This window comes from Haemaphysalis longicornis, unplaced genomic scaffold, assembly GCF_048455015.1.
Source record: "Haemaphysalis longicornis isolate Haplotype H1 unplaced genomic scaffold, Haemaphysalis longicornis Haplotype H1 scaffold_1, whole genome shotgun sequence".
In the NCBI taxonomy this organism is placed as follows: domain Eukaryota; kingdom Metazoa; phylum Arthropoda; class Arachnida; order Ixodida; family Ixodidae; genus Haemaphysalis; species Haemaphysalis longicornis.
This window is the reverse complement of record NW_027526203.1, coordinates 143,055,055-143,077,610: the sequence shown is the minus strand read 5'-3', so window position 1 is coordinate 143,077,610 and position 22,556 is coordinate 143,055,055. Positions and strand designations below refer to the sequence as shown.

Sequence of the window (22,556 nt, the reverse complement as noted above, 5' to 3'; positions counted from 1 at the left end):
GGGGAAAGTATGGATCCCTGAGGTACCCCGCGGTCAAGGTAGTACGTGCGAGGAGTCCAGCCTGGGTGAGATCCTTGAAGTCGTATTGGCCGAGCGTTCAAAAAATTGCGGATCCAGATTTGTGCCCGGGTGCTTGGGTAGGCGTGCGCCAGTTCCTCTAGTATGGCAGATTGATTAACGCGATCCTTGCGTAGGTCAACTGCTAGGATCAAGTCGGGAGGAGAGTGGTTGTGATGGGAGCGATTGATCACTCGACGTAATAGCCAAAGGCTATCGTGAGTGCTCAGGTTAGGGCGGAAGCCAGTCTGTGCAGGGTGAAAGTATGGTTTGACATATTCGAGGTAATGGGTGATACGGTTATTGATTAGCCTTTCTATGAGTTTGCAGAAAACAGGAGTAAGAGAGATGGGTCGGAGGTTGGTGAGGTCAGTTGGGCCGGTACCAGGCTTCTTGGGTTTGGGAATAGGGAAGATGAGAGTGAGCTTAAGATGCTCAGTAACTTCACCATTTTCCCAGCAGCGGTTAACATGGCCAAGTAAGGCAACAAGGGCAGGTTTTGGCAAGTTGCGGAGGTGTTTCCAGGTCACACCGTCATGTCCAGGGGCAGATTTGGGTTTACCTTGGTGAATGGCCGTGTAAAGTTCATTGAAGGTGAAGGGAAGGTCGAGGTCGTCCTGTGGCGATGAAATGGGTATGTGTGGAAGAGGAGGAGGGGGATGGAGTTGGGCGTGGGGGAAGAAAGCCATAATGATATCATGTTCAACGCTGACTGGGTCTTTTGTGAGCGTGAGGGTAGCAAATAGTGGAAGTCGCTGTTTTTTCTTAGGTCCAAGACTTTGGTGAATTTTCCAGAGAGCCCGAAGGCCTTTTTCATGACCGAGTGTGGCACAGAGATCATTCCAGTGCTTATTGGAAAGGCGACGTTGGTATGACGTGATGAGTTTATACTGGCGGCGGATGCGGACGAGGATTGTATGACGTTTACCGGTAGAGCGGTACAGTTGTGTGAGATAGTGCACTTTTTTCCAGAGGTTTGTGAGGTGGGCATCGAGAGCTGGTGTGTCGGAAGAGCACTCGATTTCTTCGGTGGCTGCTTGGGTAGAAGTTCGAATAAGATTCGCAAAATCATCGAAGGAGGCTGGGACACCTTCCGCGAATATATCGAATAAAGGAAAACACAACAGCTCATGTTTCTGTTTCCTTTCTTTGTCTTTTTATCTCTGCACGTTTTTTTTTGTCAAAATTTGCGGAAGCCTCAATTATTTCGTCCGGAGACCTTGTGACCTCCAGACTTTTGATATTGTGAGATTTTACTGATCAGGGTGCTCAATCGAACAACATAAGTGTAACACTGACTGCGGCATCAGCGAAAGAATGCAACTGGTGCCCGTGTTCTGTACGATTTGAATAATCCAATTTGGCGTTAATTTGAAGCCTTACATTGCGGTGTCTATTATTTCCCACAGTGGCGTATCCAGAAATTATTTTCGGCGGTTGCTATACGCCACAGGTAAAAAAATAAAAAGAAATAGATCCTGCGGCGAAACAATTTTCGTTTTTCTGCTTTAGTAATGTCTGTGTTATTTGTTTCGTCCACGTAATATCTGCACAAAAATACGGATACGTATAACAACCATACTTCTGAACAAACATCCTTGTTTTTACATTTTAATATAACGATTCGCTGTGTTAAGAGCATTGCTCTGTCTAGGCCCCTGATTACTCATGTATAGGTGAATGAACACGGGCTTTGCGCGAAAAATACACCACACACAGGACGGACGGGACTGACCGGCTTTGCGCGAAAAAGACACCACACACAGGACGGACGGGACTGACCGGACGAGTCCCGTCCGTCCTGTGTGTGGTGTCTTTCTCGCGCAAAGCCCGTGTTCATTCACCAAGATGCGCCAACTCGCCCAACAACAAGTTCTTACCCATGTATACATTCAGCATAAGGATAAAAAAATATTTTTGTTCCACGAAAGCCAAAATAGCCGTTATGTGTAACACACATTTTTGACTACAAGTCGCCTTTCTTGCTGGAGAAAACGCAGTGCATTACAAGTGCCGTTCGCAGAGATTTGCCATCAAAAAGCACATGGGCCGCGATATCCGCGCACTGCGTCGCCTTGCTGTACCGCGTGAGTTCCACAACGCTCACTGCGGCACCAGCCGCAGTGATCGGTGACGAACACAACGTGGAAGCTGAATCATAATGTCTACTCCTCACTCTGGCAGCAGAAAACACCGAAACGCAGCGTGAATGACACGGAAAGTCAAGCACGCCGCGCAACCTTAACCACAGCAGCTGCGCCCGCTACTTCGCAAGCGATAGCCGGCCTCTCATTCGCAGCGCCCCTGCGCCGCTGCGGTCTGCGGATGTACTAAGGGCGAACACGATCTGGCCGCGATCAGCGTGACCGGGACCCGTCTGCGCCTGCGCGCGCGGAAGGGCGAGGAGGCGCGTACATGGCGAAGGCAGGCCCGCGGAACTGATCCCCCTACCGCGACGAATGCACTATAATAGTGCCAAGACGGGTCCCGGTTAAACCGGTAACTCCGTACACGACGGAACGGACGGACTGCTAAACTGGCTAGCCATGCAGCCTTACGTACGTGCGGCAAGCGGAATTCCTACGTGGCACATAATGTTTTTGTGCTCATATGAAATCTCTGGTCATTATTAGCACACGTTCTGAGCCTGTCACATCCGATGAGTTCGCAAGTGACCCATTCTTGTTTGCAACAATATACAACCGATACCGCCTTCAAACGAGTGCTTCGACGCGCCGTCGCTGTAGCAGACGGCGGAGAAAGCCGCTTCCGCGTCGCCGTTCGCGATGCATCTGGGGATTGCACCCCGGCGCTCCGTCGACCAACGTTTATAAACTTTGCCGTCGACTGTCTCGGTACGCGACGGTACGCCCCTGTTCACCGACGGACTCTACGCCGACGACCATGCCGACGACAAACGGTGCGCACCGGTGAAAAGGCGCACCGGTGCGGTTTATCGAAGCCAAGCGTCACTGGTACACTCACCCGCCCGCGGTGGCGCGTAGTTTAAATTAACGGTGGCGGAATCATCGCATTCAAATTATCCGCAGTTTATAATTACTTAAATTCCATTTGACAATTTTCAACTGTATATATTATTTTTTTAAATATTATTGCTGCAAAGGGGCGATCTGGGCATCGAAAAAAGAAAGCGACGCACCTAATTGCCGCGACGGGGCGCGTAGATCGCTCACCTGGCTACATTTGATTGGTTGAGGCGGCTCCGCAAGAGCGGCGGGCGTTTGGGTTGCGCGTTCTGAGCGCGTGCTGCATGCACCTTGAACCATTCCCGCACTGTCACGTTCGCTGAGGGGTTGACGCCCTCTTTCAGCTGCTGGAGTTCGATTTAGTCCTGGAACACGGCTAGCCCCCGTTTAGAAGTGAAATCTGCGTTTCTCGGTCCTTGGCCGCCCTGCGCCCAGGTGAGTTACCTGTCTCTGTGCTCTTTCCTCGCCGTTACGTTGTGAGAAACGTGGCGATACGGCTCCGCTCTTTCATTTGGCTGCAGGCATCCATGCCGATTCCGAGCTTGCGTGGCTCGCGTCACCTGTCTGCCGAAAAGCATCTGAGCGAGGATGTTGTTTTGTGTTTCATGGTTATGTATGAGCCCGTATCGCGAACGCGAACTGCAGACCATTTAGCGAATCGCGAGGCAACGTGTCGAACAAGCGAAAAATACCCATGCTCGGAGCGCCCTATCAAATCAGGAGCTGCCCACCAATGCTGTCCTGTCAGGTACTTACGGGCACGGCCGCTGTATGGGAAGGAGGTCCGGGCTGCCGAATGCGCCTCTCTGCCGGTGACTGCGCTAGTTTTAAGTACTTCTCCGCCGCAGCGTCGGTCTTGGCGCTGATCATCGGTGAAAGAAGCGCGGCGGCTGCTCTTTAACTGCTTCGATGCGCTCTGAGGCACCCGCGCAGACGAACGGCTGTATTTGATAACATCGCCATAATTAAAATTATTTCGTGATTCGTGAGCGTCGCAGAATAACCGCATTTAAGCACACATGAGGTCTCTTCGATTTGGCCTGCACTTTCTGCATGAGTTCAGCGCAGGTGCCACCACTACAGAACCGGTCCTGCACTTTTGTCGTCTGCTTCTGCACCTCCTCCCCTCCCTAGGAGGTGCATGGGAAGCCGTGAACTCATCGTGCACTCTCTGCACCGTAGAAAATTGCAGGCGCCGCGCGCTGCACTCGAAAATCGAAGGGGCGAGTGCTGCATTACCTGAGTGAGTGCAGAAGACACCTACACATTTATTTTCCTCTTAGCGCCAGTTGGCTGCATGCGCTGTATTGGAAAAGTCCCGCACTGGGCCGATCATTTCTTAATTTTTTCAAGGATTATGCTTGCCCATGAACGGTATTATTTTGCAAGAACTCTGACGAACCGCTCATCTGTTTCACACAGTACGTGATCATCAAAGGATGAACTGGAAGGACCACATCCTCTGTTATTTGCTGGATGTGAAGGTCCCAAAACAGAAACCGTCAGACGGAACTTTAGCTGGTCATATCTGCCGGTGCTCTCTTCTGATTGGTTGTTCAGGCTTACATGGCGCAGGGGTTGCGGCTCTGCTTCCTGGTCGCGGAGTCCTTGGTTCGATCCGACCTGCTGTGATCCTAATTTTATTTCAATGAAATTTGTTCCTTTGATTTTCGTCGCCTTATTCATGGTGCTGGTTCCTGTTGCGGTATTTTTTTTTTTTTTTCGAGACCTGCCTTTGAGTTGAGTTTAGGCCAGCAACATTAGTGCAGCCTAATTTGCCGGCTGCCGGCAGTTCCTTGCCATTGGCTGGCTGCACTCGCATGACATGGCAAGGAACTGCCGGCAATTTTTCCCCGGGCTAATCTGCCGGCAAGATAAGCGCAGCCACAAAAAATGTGAGGTGCTGTGGCGTATCGTCCACTTCTTGCCACGCATTTTACAACTGCGACTGTGTTTTTCCAGCTTCCCCTAATCACGTTTTTGAAAATGCCACTGGCCCCTTAAATTGCTTGCTTTTTAATTTCTCTGGTTGACTGCCCAAAAATAATGCTCAACACATTTGAATAAAGTGAAATTGCTGCCAAATAGTGACGTGAAAAAATTAGGCGACATTGTGGTTGCTAAAAATTGCGCAGTAATATCTTTTCAGAAACCTTTTGGAGGCCTTCGAATGGATTGCCTTATTGAGTGGCGTATTGTTTTTGTGTGAGTAAGTAGCGAACTGTCAATTTAAAGTTTCTGTGCACTGGCACAGGTATAAAACTCTTCCCCAGACAGTTAACCAGTTGGGTCTTACAAGCATAAAACTTTTTGGGAAAGAGGCTTTTGTGACGACTTCATTATGTTCTCCGGAGAGCTATTGACATCACCAGCCCAGTTTGCGAGCAGTGGCCTCAGCAGCTTTCTTAGGAATACCTTTCTTATTTCATAGCCGGGGTGTGGGTTTCAGCTGTTGGTTAACCACATCAGCTGGCATTCTGGGAGGCGTTGAAACGTGACATCACAAGAAAGCCTGCAAATTTGCCTTCAGTGCTGGATATGTGCTCATTGGGATTCTAGAGCTTTCTCCACAAATGTGCGTATTAGTTTGCACAGCTGGACAACTAGAGCACATGGCTGAACCCGCCTTTGTGGAGGATGAAAGAACAGCCAAACCTGGCCAATAATGTTCGCTTTCAACCGCCCCTTGAAAAGGTCTCTTTAACAGTCTCTTAATCTCGAAATTCACAAATTACTTTCGATACATAACAATACGCTTAGTATTTTATTTGTGTGGGTGCATAACTGCGTGTGTGAGCAAATGGAATGTGTTGAAAATCTGTACTTGCCCGACTTTACTGAGAGGCTATGTATCCCCTTTTTTTGATAGAGGCGAAAAGGGAAAACTCCTGTGTGTTGAAGATTTCAGCGCGCATTAAAGATCCCCAGGTGGTCAAAATTAATCTGGAGCCCGCCACTACTGCCCGCCTCATTGCCTTAGTAGCGACAGCACGTTAAACCCGACAATCAACCAGCTACGTATACCATAGCGCCCGTCAATTTCATTGTCACGATTGTTTCCTGGGTCTCTTTAGTGGGGAACACCATCCGAGCCCTTATGTTTTGTCTTCACTTTAGTGGAAGAATTTAACCTCGCACCATGCAAGCATCTCGCCATCACGGGAAACAAAATAGTCCCTGGTTTTCCGCCCAGATATGTCGTGAATGTCGTACCATCTGGCAACATTCTTTATGAATGTTATTGTTGACTCGTAATTTCCAAATTTCTGAGCCATATTAGTTTTCGCAGTGCGAAAGCTTTAGACCCTAGGCATGTGAGCAACATTGCACAAGTTTAAAATACCGCTGTTTTTAAATTGCCCTTAGGATAGCTTAGAGTTAGCATAATTAATGCCAGCAGTCATAGTTCCATTTTAAAGCATTCAATGAATTTTTGAACCAAATTTGCATTGCTACAGGCTGTACTGCCCTTTTCTGGACCACCATGTGGGTGCTGAATGCCTCCAGAAGTGGCAGCATCATCGCTCCCATCTTTAAACTTCAATTACTAATTACTGACTATATTCTACGAAATCGAAATTCTTGCAGATTTTTGAGATTGCAGAGTCAACTTCCTGATCAGTTGTAGTAATGTTAGTTTCTATATACATCAGTTAGGACGCTTGTTAAAACCTCTTTCATGGGCGATGACCACCGTTACTCCGTAGGCGCTCTGAAGCGGGAGTCGGAGGAGGCATCACTGGTGTGTGGCGCTCCCGCCAAAAGTAGCGGCGGCATCTGGAAACTCCACTGTCGCGCACCCGCGCATTGCCAGCGCGTGACCTGTTGAACCTCATTCACCAAGCGGCCCCGTTGCGCATGAAATGCAGTATGAACGAAGCAGTCCTAAATGCTTATCCGCGAGTGCAAGTTCGTGGGCAGCGTCCGTAACCCGGCAGGAGTGGTGGATGGTGGAAACGTTGTGTACTCTCACAACGCCTAGTCCAACTCGCCAGTGCTGGGGGGTGTGAAATGAGGGGTACAACACGGTCCCCAGTATTCAGTGGCCATACGCATGATCCCATGTGTTCTTCAGAATCTGTTACTAAACCTAAGCATCTGCTTGCCTTCATGGTGTAACTTGTCGCAGAAACAGCTGCAAAAGTGAAAGTTCCCCAAGGCGCATGGCTGAAATAAGGTTGTGCAGCTTGTCTGCTTCCATGCCGATCCATAAATACACTGGAAATGCACGATGCAGAGCCTGTATGTTCTTATGCGAACAGAGCAGTACCCAAAGAACATACCATTCTTTACTGGCTGGGGCAGTCAATAATCTCTATATGGGCTAATTATACTTGCTATACCTTGCGTGGCTCTCAAGGTCTTCTGTGCTCAAATCCTCCTGTGTTGTTCATTGCAGCAACATGGAGCCACGCCGTCGTGACGTGGGCCCCAAACGTCATATCAGGTGAGTAAAAAGCTGCTGCCAGTGTAGTTGCACACAGGGACCTAAGTTATCCTGTCGAGGCCTTCATTGTTCAATGTTTTAGCGCAAAAGTGACAAAGGCTAATACTTTCTAAAGAAGCATTGAAGGCAGCTGTGACTGGTGCCAGTTCGCAATGAAGGGTTATTCGAGCAACACGTGTGTTCTGCTTCATGTGATTGGTGACATTTGTGGGTGCACTAGGTAATTGTACAGGCAGTGGTCTTTCTCCACCAGGGAAGGGTGGTACATGCCACCACAGTGCTTTGAAGTTTTCAGTTCTAGCTGCATCCGTAGCGGGTCGTTAATGGATGTGGAACAGTGAGAGCTATGAAGATTTTGAAACCTAATGTGCTTTAGAACCGGAGCTGTTCATGTTTTAGTCTACAGCACTTCGGCGGCCCCTGCTGTTGTTTAACGTCTGCGTTGTAACCAAGCGAATGAAGACAGAAAGAAAACGGTTGAGGAAAGTGTGATGGAGGAGGGCAGTATGCTGAGCCTGCATGAGTAGTCATCAGCCGTTTAAAGGTGCCATAAAGACAACACTTTTTTTTTTTTTAGATTTGGTGCTTTATATTCCCCTAGCACTGGTCTGGCAGCAAACGATACTTTATTCACTGGGAAATTAAACTGTTTAAAGCAAAATTTTTAATTCTTCCACTGCATCGTGTGTTTTGCGACGTCAAAGATGTTCTGTCAGACGTGCAAGCCCAGTGCATGCGTACAACAGCTGTGCAGCCTTGGCTGGCATAGGGGGGTCGTACGCACTGGTGCTTCTATGTTTGAGTTCATAAGTTACACTGTTTACCTTACCATTCTTACGGGGACAAAAAGAATGGGCTCTGAATTAAGGGTCACTAGCTCGTTTTGCTAGCTTATGGTATTTCCTGCTTAATTTGTATTGGATTTTGGCAGCCCAGCCAACCGCAACATGGGTTGCCCCATAATACATCATAGGTTCAGTGTGAAAAAGTAGCTAGGTTGTCGCATGGCTGTTCTGTTTTCCTCATTACATGGCATATTTGAGTGAAGTTTGCTTTAAAAATGCGTTATTCTAACAAGGCAATATTACAAATGAAAAAAGGCAGCATCTCCACTCCGTGGATGATGGCGAGGGTGCGGAGTACGGGGACTCGAAATGACATCCAAGTTGCGCCCCGAGTGACATCCGATTTGCGCCCCGACCGTCATTCGATTTGAGTCATGAGTTGCACCTTGATTACTCCCCAAATGAAACTGCAACTCACGGCTCAGCGAATTTCGCTTGACGGTGGTGTGCGCACGGATGGACGCGGACGGACATTGGGAGGTCCTAAGGTCCTCCGCACCGTTACAGGCGAGGGAGTAAGCTGTTTGACTCTCGGGAACTAACTCACGGTCGTAGCCCAATGGGTAAGACTACTGACAATAACTCTGTCTGGTCTACCAGACACAGGCTCGAATCCTGCCGGTTCCTGTGTGATTTTTTGGGATTGTTAATGCTATGCGCACAGACGCGGATGGACATTGTGCGGTCCTAAGGTACTCCGTACCTCAACTTCCTATTTTGTCTTCATGGCCCCTTAATGCTTCTTTCTCAGTACTCTTGTGCATGTGAAGCATTCAAGGGACGTTGGGGTTGTCGCCTCAGGCCACTGGGGATCCTGAAAGTGCCCGGATTGGAGTCTTTGTGAAAACAATCTGAATCGCAGGCCCAGACCTCTTTTTCACAAGGTGAAGGTCAATGTCGGGGGTGGGGCAGCTTGAAGGGCGCCATGGCGAAATGAAATGGGTTTAAGTTTCATGCTGTGAAGCAGGATTTTAATGGGAAGTTGCAGAAGCTCTATGCAGTACAGGCTCCTTGATGCTGTAATGATGGTGGAAGGGGTACACCTCCACATTGCAAGAAAAGGATTCTACAAATGGCGACTCGGAAGGAATGAGCTTGTGCATGCTCTACCTTTCCCCTAGTTGCTTGCATGTTTTATTCAAAGAAACTTTTTGTCCCCCCCCCCCCCCCCCTTTTTTTACATACTCGAAAAAGTAATCACTTTGCACTGTTTGTTCAGCCCTACAAATGGTTGTTTTGAGGCTGCAAATAGGTCAAGCTGGACAATTTTTGCAAATTTGCTAAAAATAAGTACAACTTAATTTTGTCCGGGGACACTACCTTGTGAAAAAGAAACCTGCGTATAGCACTGCTTGTGAAGAAAACTATTGCATACAGTGTTTGGTTCAGGGTGTTGTTGCTTTTGAATTTCAAACATGCCATTGTGTGTGCCCGAGGAAAGTGGCAGACTGCTCATTAGGCAACCAATGCTGGGGTTTGGTCGCGCCACTCGTTACAGCACTTTTAATTTTCAGATTTGCCTTCTCAGTTGCTAACATGCTGCCGATTCCAGCCAGAAGGGCACATGTTTGGGCCTGCCGGTCCTCGGCGTGCGAGTTCATCTGTACCGGCTGGAACATGCATCCGCTTGTAGGCATGATAGGTGGACATAGGTTAAGTAAGGTGGCGCAGCTTGAATAATTCTCTCCTGCGGATGCGCATGTGCTTCCTATTCTCAAAAGCCTCTGCCAAGCCCACAGAATTACTGAGTAATGTTAAGTGAGATCGCAGACCGCGAGCGAGCCCATCGTCCCTCTGCCAAGCTGCGTTAGTGTCCTTCGGGGTTCTTTGTTCCCCGAAGTTCTTGTCAGGGCTGTTGAAATGTTTTCCCACAGTAGACTCAAACGGAGGTGGGTGGAAGGATGGAGGGGGATGACAGGGGAACACAAATGTGCCGCTCGACCGGACGAATGTGCGTTCCATTGACGGTCACCGGATGTGGCCTTTTTTTCCCCGTGTTTATTGCAGGAAGGGCTCTGCAGTGCAAGTAGCGGACGGTAGGGAGGCGATCAAGGAAAGGGTCAAGTCGATGGGGTGAGCAGGGTTCCTTGTCCTCTTTTCGTCCATGCATGGACCAACTGAGCTGAAGTTCTGTTTGCTGGATCCACAGTGCTGTTGTCACTCTGCGAAAAAAAAAAAAAAATGTGCACAGGTGCAGGAAGTTCTCTGGATGAAGCTGCTATGCTTGTAAAACCTTGTAAAGGTGTATGGAGTTTATGGACTTGCCTCTGCGTATTTTGCTTTAACATGCAGGCTTATTTTTTATTTATGCGGTAAATCTTCACTTGAGGGTCAATACAGAGAGGGGAACAAAAAGTACGGACAATAAATACATGCATCGACACTTTCAGCAACTTGGAGAAAAAAATGCAATCGCAAGTTCATTGCTGTGCAAAGTTTCGAATTTCTTCGCGTCGGAGCTCTCAACAATATGTCACGGGAACTTGTTCCATGGTTCTATTACATCAGGAAAATACTTGTGAGAGACGTCTGTGTGAGCACCAAAAGGGCGAACTGCCGCGTCATGGTTTAGTTTGCTGCTACCGGGAGGCTGTACATAAGTTCTTCTAGTTTTATTTGACCTTGTAATATCTGGAAAAACAACTATAAGTGCTGCTTTTGCCTTATAGTTTCCAGAGATTCTAAACTGCATAGTTTTAACATCTAGGTAACTGAATCAGTCCTGTTATACTTAAAATTTACACTTAAAATTATAATTAAAACTTGCAGAAAGTTTCTGAATTAATTCCAGTCTAGTTGTTAGATCTGTTTGGTGTGGACTCTTCACAGCATGAGCATATTCCAAAACAGGGCACAGAAATATCGTGTGCAAGCAGCTTTATGTCATATTTAGCCTTTGAAATTCAGCATGTAAGAAAGCTTTTTGTAAGATGCACAACACACTTTGGGTCTGACTCTGATTCTTGGCTGCCTTGCTCAAGGCCAGAAACCAGAAAGTTAATAGTCTACTTCTGTTCAAAATTGGCTAGTTTTTTTTTTTGGTACATGCAGTCGCGGAACGATATTTCGGACCCTCAAGGGGCGGAGATAGCATACAAAAAAACCGGGCAGCCTGAGAAAACAGATTCACGCAAAAGTCGCTTAATTTACCCAGCGGCTTGAAAAAAACTCTCCAGTCTGTTTATGCGGGGCACTGTTGCTATACTGGAGGGCAGGTTGCACGTCTGCGAGGGCGACGTTCTGGCGATGAAGCAGGCATCCGAAAATCGGTTGGTGACAATATTCCAGAACTTCAATTTTTGCGTTCAGCTCTTGCTCTGAAGCCAATTTATCAGAATTGGCATGTATCTGGGCTAATTCTTCATGAATACCAGTCAACAGACAGTCAGATGCCGCCCGATTTTCTGTTTGTAGGAGCTGCGCCATAGTAGGGCATCTCCAGCAATCGGCAACCGTAGCAAGACAAACCATCTGCTACATCTATGTGGGCATGGCAGGACAATGGGAAATTTATTATTTCTACTTTGAAAGCCAACCTGGATGACTACCAGTTGTAGTTTAGGCATTTTGTCCGCATGGAAGGTGGTGTGCCCTCTGAGGAGTGGCACGTTGTGCTACTCTTGAGGTAGCCTTGCTGCTGGTGACGTCACTGTGGCTGATGCTCTGTCAGTGCATTGTGCATCTTCCAACACGAGGTTGAGATGAGGCAGCAGCAAAGGCACCCTATCAGTGCCACTGGTTGCTATTGCTGTCAAAATCCATGGCACCACCTGGAAGACAAACTGCGGTAGTTAAGGCATCTTGTTCGCATGGAAGGTGCCGTGCACGCTACACCAGCTTTGCCTACATAAGCAAAGCTGGTGTCTGTGCAGTTAACTGTTTACATTTATAGCCGGTATTCAATGGCGTGCAATGCATGTAGGCAACCAAGTGTGCGCCGCCATATCTTTGGCTAAGTGTCTGTTGCTAGGCGACGTTGTACGCACAGCCCGCAGATCAGGCACCCCTCTTCTCCTCCATGCAACTGTGTGAGTGCGCCGTCACTCGTTACGTCGCGCTTCGCGGGATGGCGGTACTTGTCCATGCTAAGCACGACTGTGAAACACATGGCTGTGTTGCACGTTACAAACTCTACCTCACCGAACGCAAAGTATTGCCTCGACTTCAACGTGAGTGCGATTAATAACATCTCTGCTGACACCACCGTTTAGAATCTGATTGGAACAGAGCAGATGACGCACGCCGGTGTTTTTTTTTTTCTTCGGCGTGCGGGCGCAGTGGCCCAAGCCGCGCCGTGTCCTTGGTGCATCGGCCATGTCTGTGGCCGTTTCCAGTGTTGCCAAGCGAAGAAATTGCCAGCTAAACTTTTCAACAAATACCACCTATATGTAATGATGTGGAAAGTGAGTGTGGCAGGTAAAACAAAGTGGCTTTAACAAGCTGACTTCTTCTTCTCTTTGACGTTTTTTTTTGTAAGCTAAGCTCTTAGTATTGTTCTGGCCAAAGCTGCTTCCTTTGGCACATTATTATTTGCCGTGGTTGAACGTGACTAAACCAAATTTCTTGAGCGAAAGCTCGGTGTTTGCAATGATACTGCACAGTGAATGTACACAGCATTGCACCGCAAGACAAAAACAGACTGCTCGATGCAGTCGCCAGTGTAGGTGCAAACATGCAGTGAACTAGGATGCAGCCAGTGCCTCCTTGTATTGCTTTCCATCCCCCTCCCGGCACCCCTCCCCTTGCAACGAGCGATAAGACTGTTTCACTGTGCAACTACACAAGCGCTTTCTGTTCCAGTGCCTCCCAGGAGATTGCGTAACACAATGATTCTTGCTTATGCATTGTCCTTTTTTGTTTTGCTCATGTCGTTTGCCTGCTTGCCCAAGAGCAAGGGTTTTTCCTGCTGCTGTAGGGTTGTCAGATCTCTTGCCGGCAAGCAACCAGTCAGAGTAGCTGGAAGTTTCTTGGTTGTTTTTTTTCTTAGCGCCTTTAGCTTTGCTACATGGCCACATGTTCTCTTGCAGCCTCGAGGAGCTTCCAGTGGTCAGGGAGGAGGTGCTTACAGACTCAGATTTGGCTGCCATTATTAGGTGAGGCTCTTTCTCCCCTCGGGGCCAGCCTGCTTTCTGGAGTATCCGTACTCCCTCCCTGCTAGACTCTGTGAGCTACGTCATTTTTCTTTGTCTAAAACTACCCAATGCTTCTGTTGAACTAGCCTCTAAATTCCAAGCTAAATTTTATTTTCTGGTTGTCCCAAGGGCAGCTGCTTGGTAATGTGGATAGGTGACGGGTCTTCTTAGCCTGGTAACTGTGCATGTGGGCCATTTCTCTTTGCATACCTGCCTCTATGGGTGGCCACTGTGAACTTTTAAATTGCCCATAGGCATGAGGAGCTGCTCGCCTTACTGGTGAGTTCTGAAGCATGTGGCATGTTTGGGAGGCACAAAATTTTGGTTTTTGCTCAGTATATGCACAGAAATGATGCTTGCCTGCTTCCCTTTGCTGCAAAAGCATACAGTATGTTTGCGCCTATAATCCGCACCAAAAATGAGTAGGGGTAGGCAAAGTATGGGTGCGGATAATACGTGAGGTTTTTCCTTAGGTGGCTTCACGACAATGCGCGTTGTGCCGTGAAGCTCCTGTGCAGGAACACTGACTACACTCAGTGAATTGTGACTTTTGCCTTGTAGTAGGTGTATTGTACTTGCTAAATATATGCTTTTTCTGTCTACATAGTATGTGGTGTGTTGCTTGAACATTTGCTTTGGTGCAGGTTTTCCTGTATCAAATGTGCGGGCAATATGCCAGGATTTTTTATTCTTTTCCAGCGAGCTGAAAGTGAGGGTGCGGATTATACGCAGGGGCAGGTTATATGCGTGAAAATACAGTATTTTCTGCCAAGTGGGCCAGCGTACTTTGGGGCCAACGTGGCTTAATACCAATTTCCATTTGTCGAGTGTGCTGCGTGTTCCGTGCAGCCAACAGTGTGTCAAAGTTCCTCGCTTTGTGCAGCTTGGCAGCTACCATCAGCACTTCTGCTGTTGAGGTTTACTTCTTAGCCGGTGCAGCTGTTATGCTGAGCAGTTATTGCATGCATCAGTTGGTGGTTAGTTCCAGTGTTGCTGTGCCAACCCCAATGCTTGTGAGATGTTGGACGACGGCTTATACAGGATACGGATAACATGGATTTGACAAGTTGCCTTACACCATGACTGTTCTTTATCACTACCACAAGGCAGAGTTAACCAAATGTGGGGTGTTTACTGTAAACAGCATTGCAGCTGGTGAAGCTAGGCATCTCTTCATTAATAAGGTGTTGGGGGGGGTGTCTGCCACCCCCCATACTGTGCTACTGGAGCACAGGGTGGTGACATTACCAATGCCAATGGTGACATTAGCAGTCGGCCTATTTTCTTTGCCCTTGCATGCAGTGCCCAAACATGTTCGGAAAAGGCTCGAGATGACCTTAGTATGTTCGTAAGTTCATTTTCGTAACCATGCACCCTGCTGAGAGGCATACACAATGGTAGTTCCGCACGGTGTGGTGGCACATGTTTTCCACTACAGGCGAGTAACCCTGGCTGCACTGACTCCATTTATCTATTTCCCCCGTTTTTAAGACTATGCACGAGTCATGGCGGAGGTTGTGCGCAGTGGGCCGCAAAGCGGTATGTGTGTGGCTGGGTTGCATGCAGCCGGGTGCAGGGCTTCTTGGAGGAGAAGGGTCCGTCCCCGGAGGAGGAGCTGGAGCAGCTGCTGAGCGACGGGCAGGTGCGGCTGGTGCGGGCGGCCTGGGGCACCCTGGCGCCGTTCCTGACCCGCATCCGGGGCTTCTACCAGGCAGTCGAAGGGGACTGCACCTTTCTGTACTATCTGGGTCCCGAGTACGAGTGGCTGGCCCCCAGCAGCCCCCCGGCCACTGACCAGCAGGAGCTCCCCCCTAGCGAGACGCTGGTCCCTTCCGGCGAGGACACCGCCCCTCCAGCCGAGCAGGTGCGCCCTCTCTCCAGGCGTCTTGGAAAGAATGTCTTCCCACATCGTGGCACTGCGCACTGGCTAAGGTTTCTGGGTACCAGTCTTGGGCTGCCCCTAACATGATGTGGCATTTTTCTTTTCTTTTCGGGACTGGCAAATCAAGGAGGCCCAGCATGTGCTCATTGTTAATTGAGGTTCGGATGACGCTGTTACTGGCCCTACTTGGTATTTACGCTTTCCTCCAAGGTTGTGAGGTGGTATCGTGCACATGTCTTAGTGGGCCAGTAGTAATGGCCAGGGTGAAGGGTTGGCCTACATTAAACCACATTACTGGTACACTTGGCAGGCCTTGTGTATTACTAAAACAGAATTTGGAAAGGACAAAGCTGAAGGGGAAAAGCACTTTGACTTTAGGGAAAGGACATGAACAAAAAGAACGAAGCTCTCAAAGGCTCATGGAGCGACACAAACTTTTTCTAAATGCACCCAGCAACTGGGCCAAGCACTGCACCAGATGTGAATGCGCACCCGAGTGTGGAAATTCTTCGATTTCACCGAGGTGGAGTGATAACAGCCAGGGAGATGCAGGTTTTCAAGCTTGGTGTTGGGAAAAGGAAAGTGTGGCGGTGCCCCCTTTTGTCAACCTATCTGGGAAAGGTGGAATTCTTATGACCTGGGCTGCACATGTATGCGTTAATGGACCATATGTGCGTTGGCGCGTGTGCATATCGGCTACATTTTTATGCATACAAACAATGTTTAACTTTTTTTTTTCTTTTTTCAGTTTCAGAGCACTTTACTACTTGAGCTATGCAGCACCAATTAACCCCCACTGATGCCTTGTTTCTGTTGAGGAGAGTGCATTGCGGTTAACTTTTCAGCCATAAAATGGCACAGCAACCAGTTAACCTTTCTTTGAGTAAGTTAGCGGCAGGAACTGTTACCATGAAAAGCAGTACAGCAAGCAATCTGAAAAATTTGCCAGCTTTCTAGAATGTGGCACATCGATTTGCCAGCATTTTAGAACGTGTAGCGCCCATTCCCCAGTGTGGGTAGGCACTGGGGAACCGTTCAGGTCTATCAGCCTTTTAGTTTTTGACCAGTTCCTGCATAGGCAAGTGTCGAGTGTGTGAGCAATGTCTTGGGGCAGAAAGGGCTATGTTTACTTCGTGTTGCTGTTCGCAGTTGTAGAAGCAGTAACTACAGACCATAAATTTTGTTCTCCTCCCTGGTGTCTATTGGTGAAGCATTGTACCTGGGTGGATTTAATTTCTGCATCGGGAGTTGTGGCTTGGGTGTTTAATATTAAAGAAACTCCCACAGCAGCATGACTGCTGTACAAAGTCCCCTGCCATGCATTTCCAACTATTCTTATTCTGTGTCGTCTGAATCTCTGCTTTGTTCATTCTCATCCCTTGATAGCCATTGATTTAGAGCTGTGGTCTTTCTGAGTAGCTGGTCTGTGCTTATGTGTACCTTTTGCAAATAGTGAATGCTTTCAGACCACCACAGCACAGGCACTGCATGGTTTCTGGCAAAAATAGGGCGCTGCCACTGCCTCTCACGAGAAGGGAGAGTAGAGGTCCTCATCTACTTCCTAATTAATTGGCTTGGCTTGGAGCATTTCAGTGGGTGTGAAAGTACATTCTTTGTCAATTTTCTAGGCCATGCCAAAAGTACATAGGCTGCAAAAAATTCAATGTACAAGCTTGTGTCTCGAGTGAGGCTGAAACACTTGCAAAGCTAGAGAAAACAGCGTTCTTTCTTACTATCATAAAATAATGGGGTCATAGGGTAGTTAAAGGTTAGGCTTATTTTTTGAATTCTTTGTGGTCGCAAAGCCTTTGGCTTGGCCTTGAAAATTTTGAAGAAGACTACATCAAGCACTACGGAAACCAAAACGCACTGTTGCAATACGAAAATGAAGTAATGCTCATATATTTTTCTCTCAGTGGACGGAATACGTAAATAGTACTATTTGTGCAATTCTTCCCCACAGCCAGCTGTTACGACAAATTTCAACTTGCAGAAATGTATAAAAACGTGTTTTTAACCATTCTGCCATTACTTGTACATAATATTCTGATGCTTATTTCTTAGTTGTATATAATGGACAATACATCTATCTGGACTACCGAAGCTATTCGACGCACAGTTTGTAATGTCAGGTGAGCAAAGTCGGCAAAGTTAACCACAGTGCACATATTTTTTTCGTATATATGCAACATTTACGGAATATTCTGATGCTTTATTTTCAATAATTAATGGTGGAATTGGTAAAAATGCTTCTGTGCATTTCTTTAAAACTTTGGTTCTGGCTTGGTGCGCCAAAATCGCAGAATGAGAAATATTACGTAGGGCTGGGTGGGGCTGGGTCCCAGCGCACGCTGTTATGGCCGCATTGTAAATTCTGTAAATAGATCGTTCCTCATTCTTCAACCATCGTTCGAGTCATTGGCTCTGCCACCCGTTACATTTGGTGGAGAGTGCGGGTCATCATCCCCGTCCTGGCCCCAGCTTCGCACCTCATCGGCATCGGTGGAATCATCGAGGGTGTGTGAACCGCGTCGGGCAGCCCCAGCCCCAGCGCTACAACCACTCGACGACGTCCCCTCGCCCCGTGTCCCCAGCCCGTGACTAGACGATCCAGAGCCGCCAAGATCCGATGACATGTGAAGAGACGTTACAAGAGAGGTTACAAGCCCTCACCGTTTCGTCGTTGCTTTGAGGACGTCGCCGCTGCTGGACATTGCTCACCAAACCCATCCCTTACATCCGTGGTGGCAAGAGCTTCACTGTATATTGTCATCACATCGTTCACCTTCACCGAACTCGTCATGCTACTGCGGCCTCCACCGGGACGAGGAAAGAGGTATATTACGCTATCAATGAAGATGAAGACAACGGCATGTAGCGTCACGCACAAGAATCTGCGACAACGACGAATCTGGGTGGGGCACACTGCCTGGCATCTCTTTTCCCACATTGCTCATCTGCGTCACCATCCTCACCACGCTGCAGCTTCGACCGGGACGGTCGCTCTCGGCCGGGGGGTAATGTCACGGGGCACCTAAGCGGCCAATGCCCCATACTGGAATGGCTCCTCACAGAAGACGACGAGGATGACGAAGGAGTGGCTGGGTCCCAGCGCGCGCTGTTATGGCCGCATTGTAAATTCTGTAAATAGATCGTTCCTCATTCCACCCGCCGCGGTGGCTCAGTGGCTAAGGCGTTGCGCTGCTGAGCACGAGGTCGCGGGTTCGATTCCCGGCCGCGGCGGCCGCTTTTCTGATGGAGGCGAAAAGCAAAAACGCCCGTGTGTGCGAGATTTCGGCGCACGATAAAGATCCCCAGGTGGTCAAAATTAATCCGGAGCCCTCCACTACGGCGCGCCTCATCGCCTGCGTTGCGTCGGCGCGTTAAACCCTACAATCAATCAATCGTTCCTCATTCTTCAACCATCGTTCGAGTCATTGGCTCTGCCACCACGTTACAGTAATCTGTTTGTTGAAACACACAAGCGAAAAAATACCCCTACGTTATTTTGCAATTGCTAGTGTTTTTTTTTTTCTCCTTCCTTCGGCAGTTTGCATATTTTCGCAGACTAAAGCCAAGCTATGCAAATCTGCACTCCTCCCAAAATTCTCCTGATGGCACGAATGGTCGTGTACAATATCATAGTTCCTGATCCCTCTAGTACAGTCGAGAAACTGTGCAGTCATATCGGGAACTTTCAAGAAATGCTATCAGAAAAATTACCAGCAGTTGATGTGAGCCACTGCAAAAAGTACGCTGCCACCGCTTGTGGCAAACTTTTGGCAATAATAGATGGGAAATGCAAAAAGAGAAGCAACGGCACCCATTTGGACAAAAGCTTATCTGGGAGACTTATTTGCACAAGTTGTGCAGAGCAAAGGGGTGGGGGGGGGGATTACTCTGGTTGTGCACAGAGCAGCCGAGCTTAGCGTAGACCAAGTGGCATAGGGGCGTTTGTTCTTGGAACATTCCTGGCGTTAAGTTGAAGTGGATGGATGTGTCCAACTTCTTCACCCATTTTAGCCAGCAGTGTTCCAAGTAACAAAAATTGGCTGCGCAGCTGCTTGCTGTGCTGCAAATGCTATCGAAAGGCGGTGGTCTTCTGCCATGTAACTGCTTTGGCTTCCATTGTGTGGGCATCACTTGGATTGTGCTGGATCGTGCAATGCCCCATTTTGTATTGTGTAGTAGTTCGTCACAAGGCGGTGCAGTTTTGTGCCACTATGGTTTCGCCTCCAGCACCCTCCCACTCTTTAGCTCTCTCCTCCCCTCTTGCTCCTTCCATGATGAATACCGTGGAGGTTTGCCCAATTCAATTCAGTTTTCTCACGTTCACCCTGCCCACTCACCATCGATTGGATACTTCTTTTTTGTATTCTTGAAACAGCTCAACAAGTGTTATTTTGGTACTTGCTTTTGTCACCTTTTTTTGATGCAGTTGATCCTTTTTAGTTATTCTCATTAAAAGCAATCCAGCACATATTTTAGTTAGGACATTGCTACTGTCTGTTACAATCCAGTACATATTTTAGAACATTGCTACTGTCTGTTATGTACTTACAATTTCCTAAAATAGGATTAATGGTTTCTTCCAGCCTTAGTAGTTAGGAGAGGTCTTGTCTGTACGATATACTTCTTGGTCAAGCATCCTTTTAATTTTTAGCTGGGCAGTTGGATCAACTGACACAGATGGACCAAAATGATCGTGTTTAGGTATTCCAAGAAAGAGTGTCGTTAACTGGCCCCCCCCTTCTCAGCTATGCTTGTTCTGCCTGTCGTTGCAGGATGGTCCAGATAAGGATGACATAGCGGCAATGGAGATGGGTGGGATGTCGTCCATTTGGAGCGTTTGTGCCAGTCCATGCAGCACCGACAGCTTGGGCAGCGGCTCTTATGTCACTGCCCTGGATGAGATGGAGGAGTGGGAGGAAGAGGAGGAGGTGGGAGAAAAGGTGGAGGAGGACAAGAAAGAAATGGAAGAGGTGGAAGAGAAGAGGCGGCATATCTGGACCCAGACTGCCCATCCCTACTGGGAATTGCGCGACATCTGTGAAACTGAGGCTCAGACTGACATCGACTTCGAGGTAACTTTTGGTCTTGTCTCTACAGTATTTGAGCTTTGAATAAGCATGTAGGTTTGTTCATAAAATTGTTGCACCGAGAGGGGAGAGGCAGGGCAGGACACGTGGTGCCCAGTCTTTTCTTCACTCTGTCCGTGCGCTGTATTCGTATGCAAGTGTTATCATCCTTGCAATATTATGTTTCTTTGAACCCCTTGCTAGAGCTGTATGTGCACCTAGTGCAGCTGGCTACCCTGTTCGAGAGTTAGTTGAGCATTTTGTGAAAGCCTGTTTCGTATTTCAAGCTCATTCAGCCAGTGTACAGGAACCCCGCTACTGTGAACTCCGCTTCAACGAAATATTTCCAATTCCCCGTCACATAGCCATAGAAGCTAATGCAGCAAAGTCCTCGCCACAGTGAACCATTTATCAGGCTTGTTTTCGCTTCAACACTTCTAAGTTTTTACTCCATGGAGCAAAAATTTGACGAAAAAAAAAGCCATCTGTAATGAGGCACCAGCCGAGTTCACCAAGCCGGAGGTACCGCCCATCCATATTCAGTTGAAACAACCACGCAAATGAGGTCGTGAATGAGCGCTGCTGGTGCTATGCCATGGTGTATGAGTTGTGAGAAGCTGTCATTGCAGTTTTCTTTCCACTGTTCTTCAAAGTCAAAAGCAAAACATAAAGGAAGCTCACACTAACGCATCCGGCTTGAAGGTAGCAAAGCTGTACGCAACCTTCACAACCATCATGAAGGTTAGTCTACGATTGCAGCAGATTTGCTTCGTCTTCGCTGCCGAAATGACCTTTACTCCATCATTGTTGCTAAAAGTGTCAGCTTCTTTCATGTTTCTGGAAGTGATGGTCATTGAACATTGCCTTGGAAGGGTGTCTGCTATGACTCGTCTTTCTCATTCTGAGCAAGCGTTGCCACGATTACGGCAAACGCTGGAGTCTTTCAAGTGTTGGAATGATTACAGGGAATGCTTCAGGCTTTTTTTCCTCGGCGGGTTTTGCTGCGCACATTCACGCACCTTCTGGGATGGCCAGGATAGAATGTCTGGGTCACTGTTTTGCCGGGTAGAAACCTCTTGGTTCACTACCACATTCTTTTGAGCAGGGCGGGGGGTTAACACTGTTTTCACGTGTTATCGTACGCGGTGTTTTTTTTTTTTTTTTAAATCGCGGTGAATTGAGGTACCTCTACTGACTTCATGCTTGCTTTGTCTGTAGATTGTAGCCATAGCACCACCCATCATCCCCTGCTCCAACTTTCGAAAAAAATCTGTTACAATGAACGGTTTTTAACATTGTGCGAGGCTTCAGTAAAGCTTGGTGTTGGGCTGGTTGGTAGAAGAACATTGGGACTGGTTGCCCTAGGGACTTTCCACAGGCATAAACTGACACATACTGAGGGACCGTCTCCACAATGAAGCAATTTTTTTTTTTTTGGTCAGTTTCTGGTTGATGGCTTTGTGGTTCACTTCATCCTTGGAAGAGTAAAAGCATTTGGGAAATGTGTATATATTTAGGGGTGAAGCCCCTTGGGGGCTCGGGCTGTTGGCATTTCCTGTTGTCATCATTTCATGTAGTCGCGTTACTAAGACACTGGGACACTCGTTTTTCGCCTCGCGCTAGAACGTAACACATACTAAAAGAGCACACCGGGACATGTTTTTCAATGCCTCATGCTAAAACACTTCATGCTTCAAAGACGAGAGAGAGAGAGAGAGAGAGAGAGAGAGAGAGAGAGCTAAGCTAAATGGGCTACGAGGAATGTCTTTTAGCTCAATTCTGCACATTCTTTTCGTAATTATCTTTTAGGTCAGTTTAGACGTGGAGCGCAGCATATCAACACTATCGCACTGGAAGTGCCGGGCTTGTTTCCATCTTTGAACAAAATATCGCTGTACAGCCCGCCAACTAAGCTTTGCTGGGGCAGCTGAAATGCTCACTGCAATGTGTGTGCGGAATTTATGGGTGCTATCGTTGCTTTAAACTCGGGAAAATGAGCACACTTTCGTACAGTCACAGCTGTACTTCTAGCACAAACACTTGCAGATCCAGATTTTTGAGGGAGCCCAAGCACCATGAAAAGTCAATCTATGCCCTCAGTGAGCTAATGTAATGCACTCGGAAGTCT

At 47.9% G+C, this 22,556-nt stretch overlaps 1 protein-coding gene across 3 annotated transcripts in view; it reads left to right on the top strand.

Moving 5' to 3' along the window:
- The first annotated feature begins 3,261 nt into the window (after window positions 1-3,261).
- Window positions 3,262-22,556, top strand: part of LOC144137387 (uncharacterized) — a 51,101-nt gene continuing 31,806 nt past the window's right edge. The window contains exons 1-6 of one of the 3 annotated variants that reach the window (XM_077669469.1): window positions 3,262-3,479; window positions 7,444-7,491; window positions 10,344-10,409; window positions 13,364-13,429; window positions 15,035-15,332; window positions 20,135-20,434. In XM_077669469.1, the coding sequence (XP_077525595.1) occupies window positions 7,448-7,491; window positions 10,344-10,409; window positions 13,364-13,429; window positions 15,035-15,332; window positions 20,135-20,434 (774 nt within the window). In that variant the 5' untranslated portion in view covers window positions 3,262-3,479; window positions 7,444-7,447. The remainder of the gene's footprint in view (window positions 3,480-7,443; window positions 7,492-10,343; window positions 10,410-13,363; window positions 13,430-15,034; window positions 15,333-20,134; window positions 20,435-22,556) is intronic. The other 2 variants (XM_077669468.1, XM_077669467.1) reach the window with 2 other exon arrangements.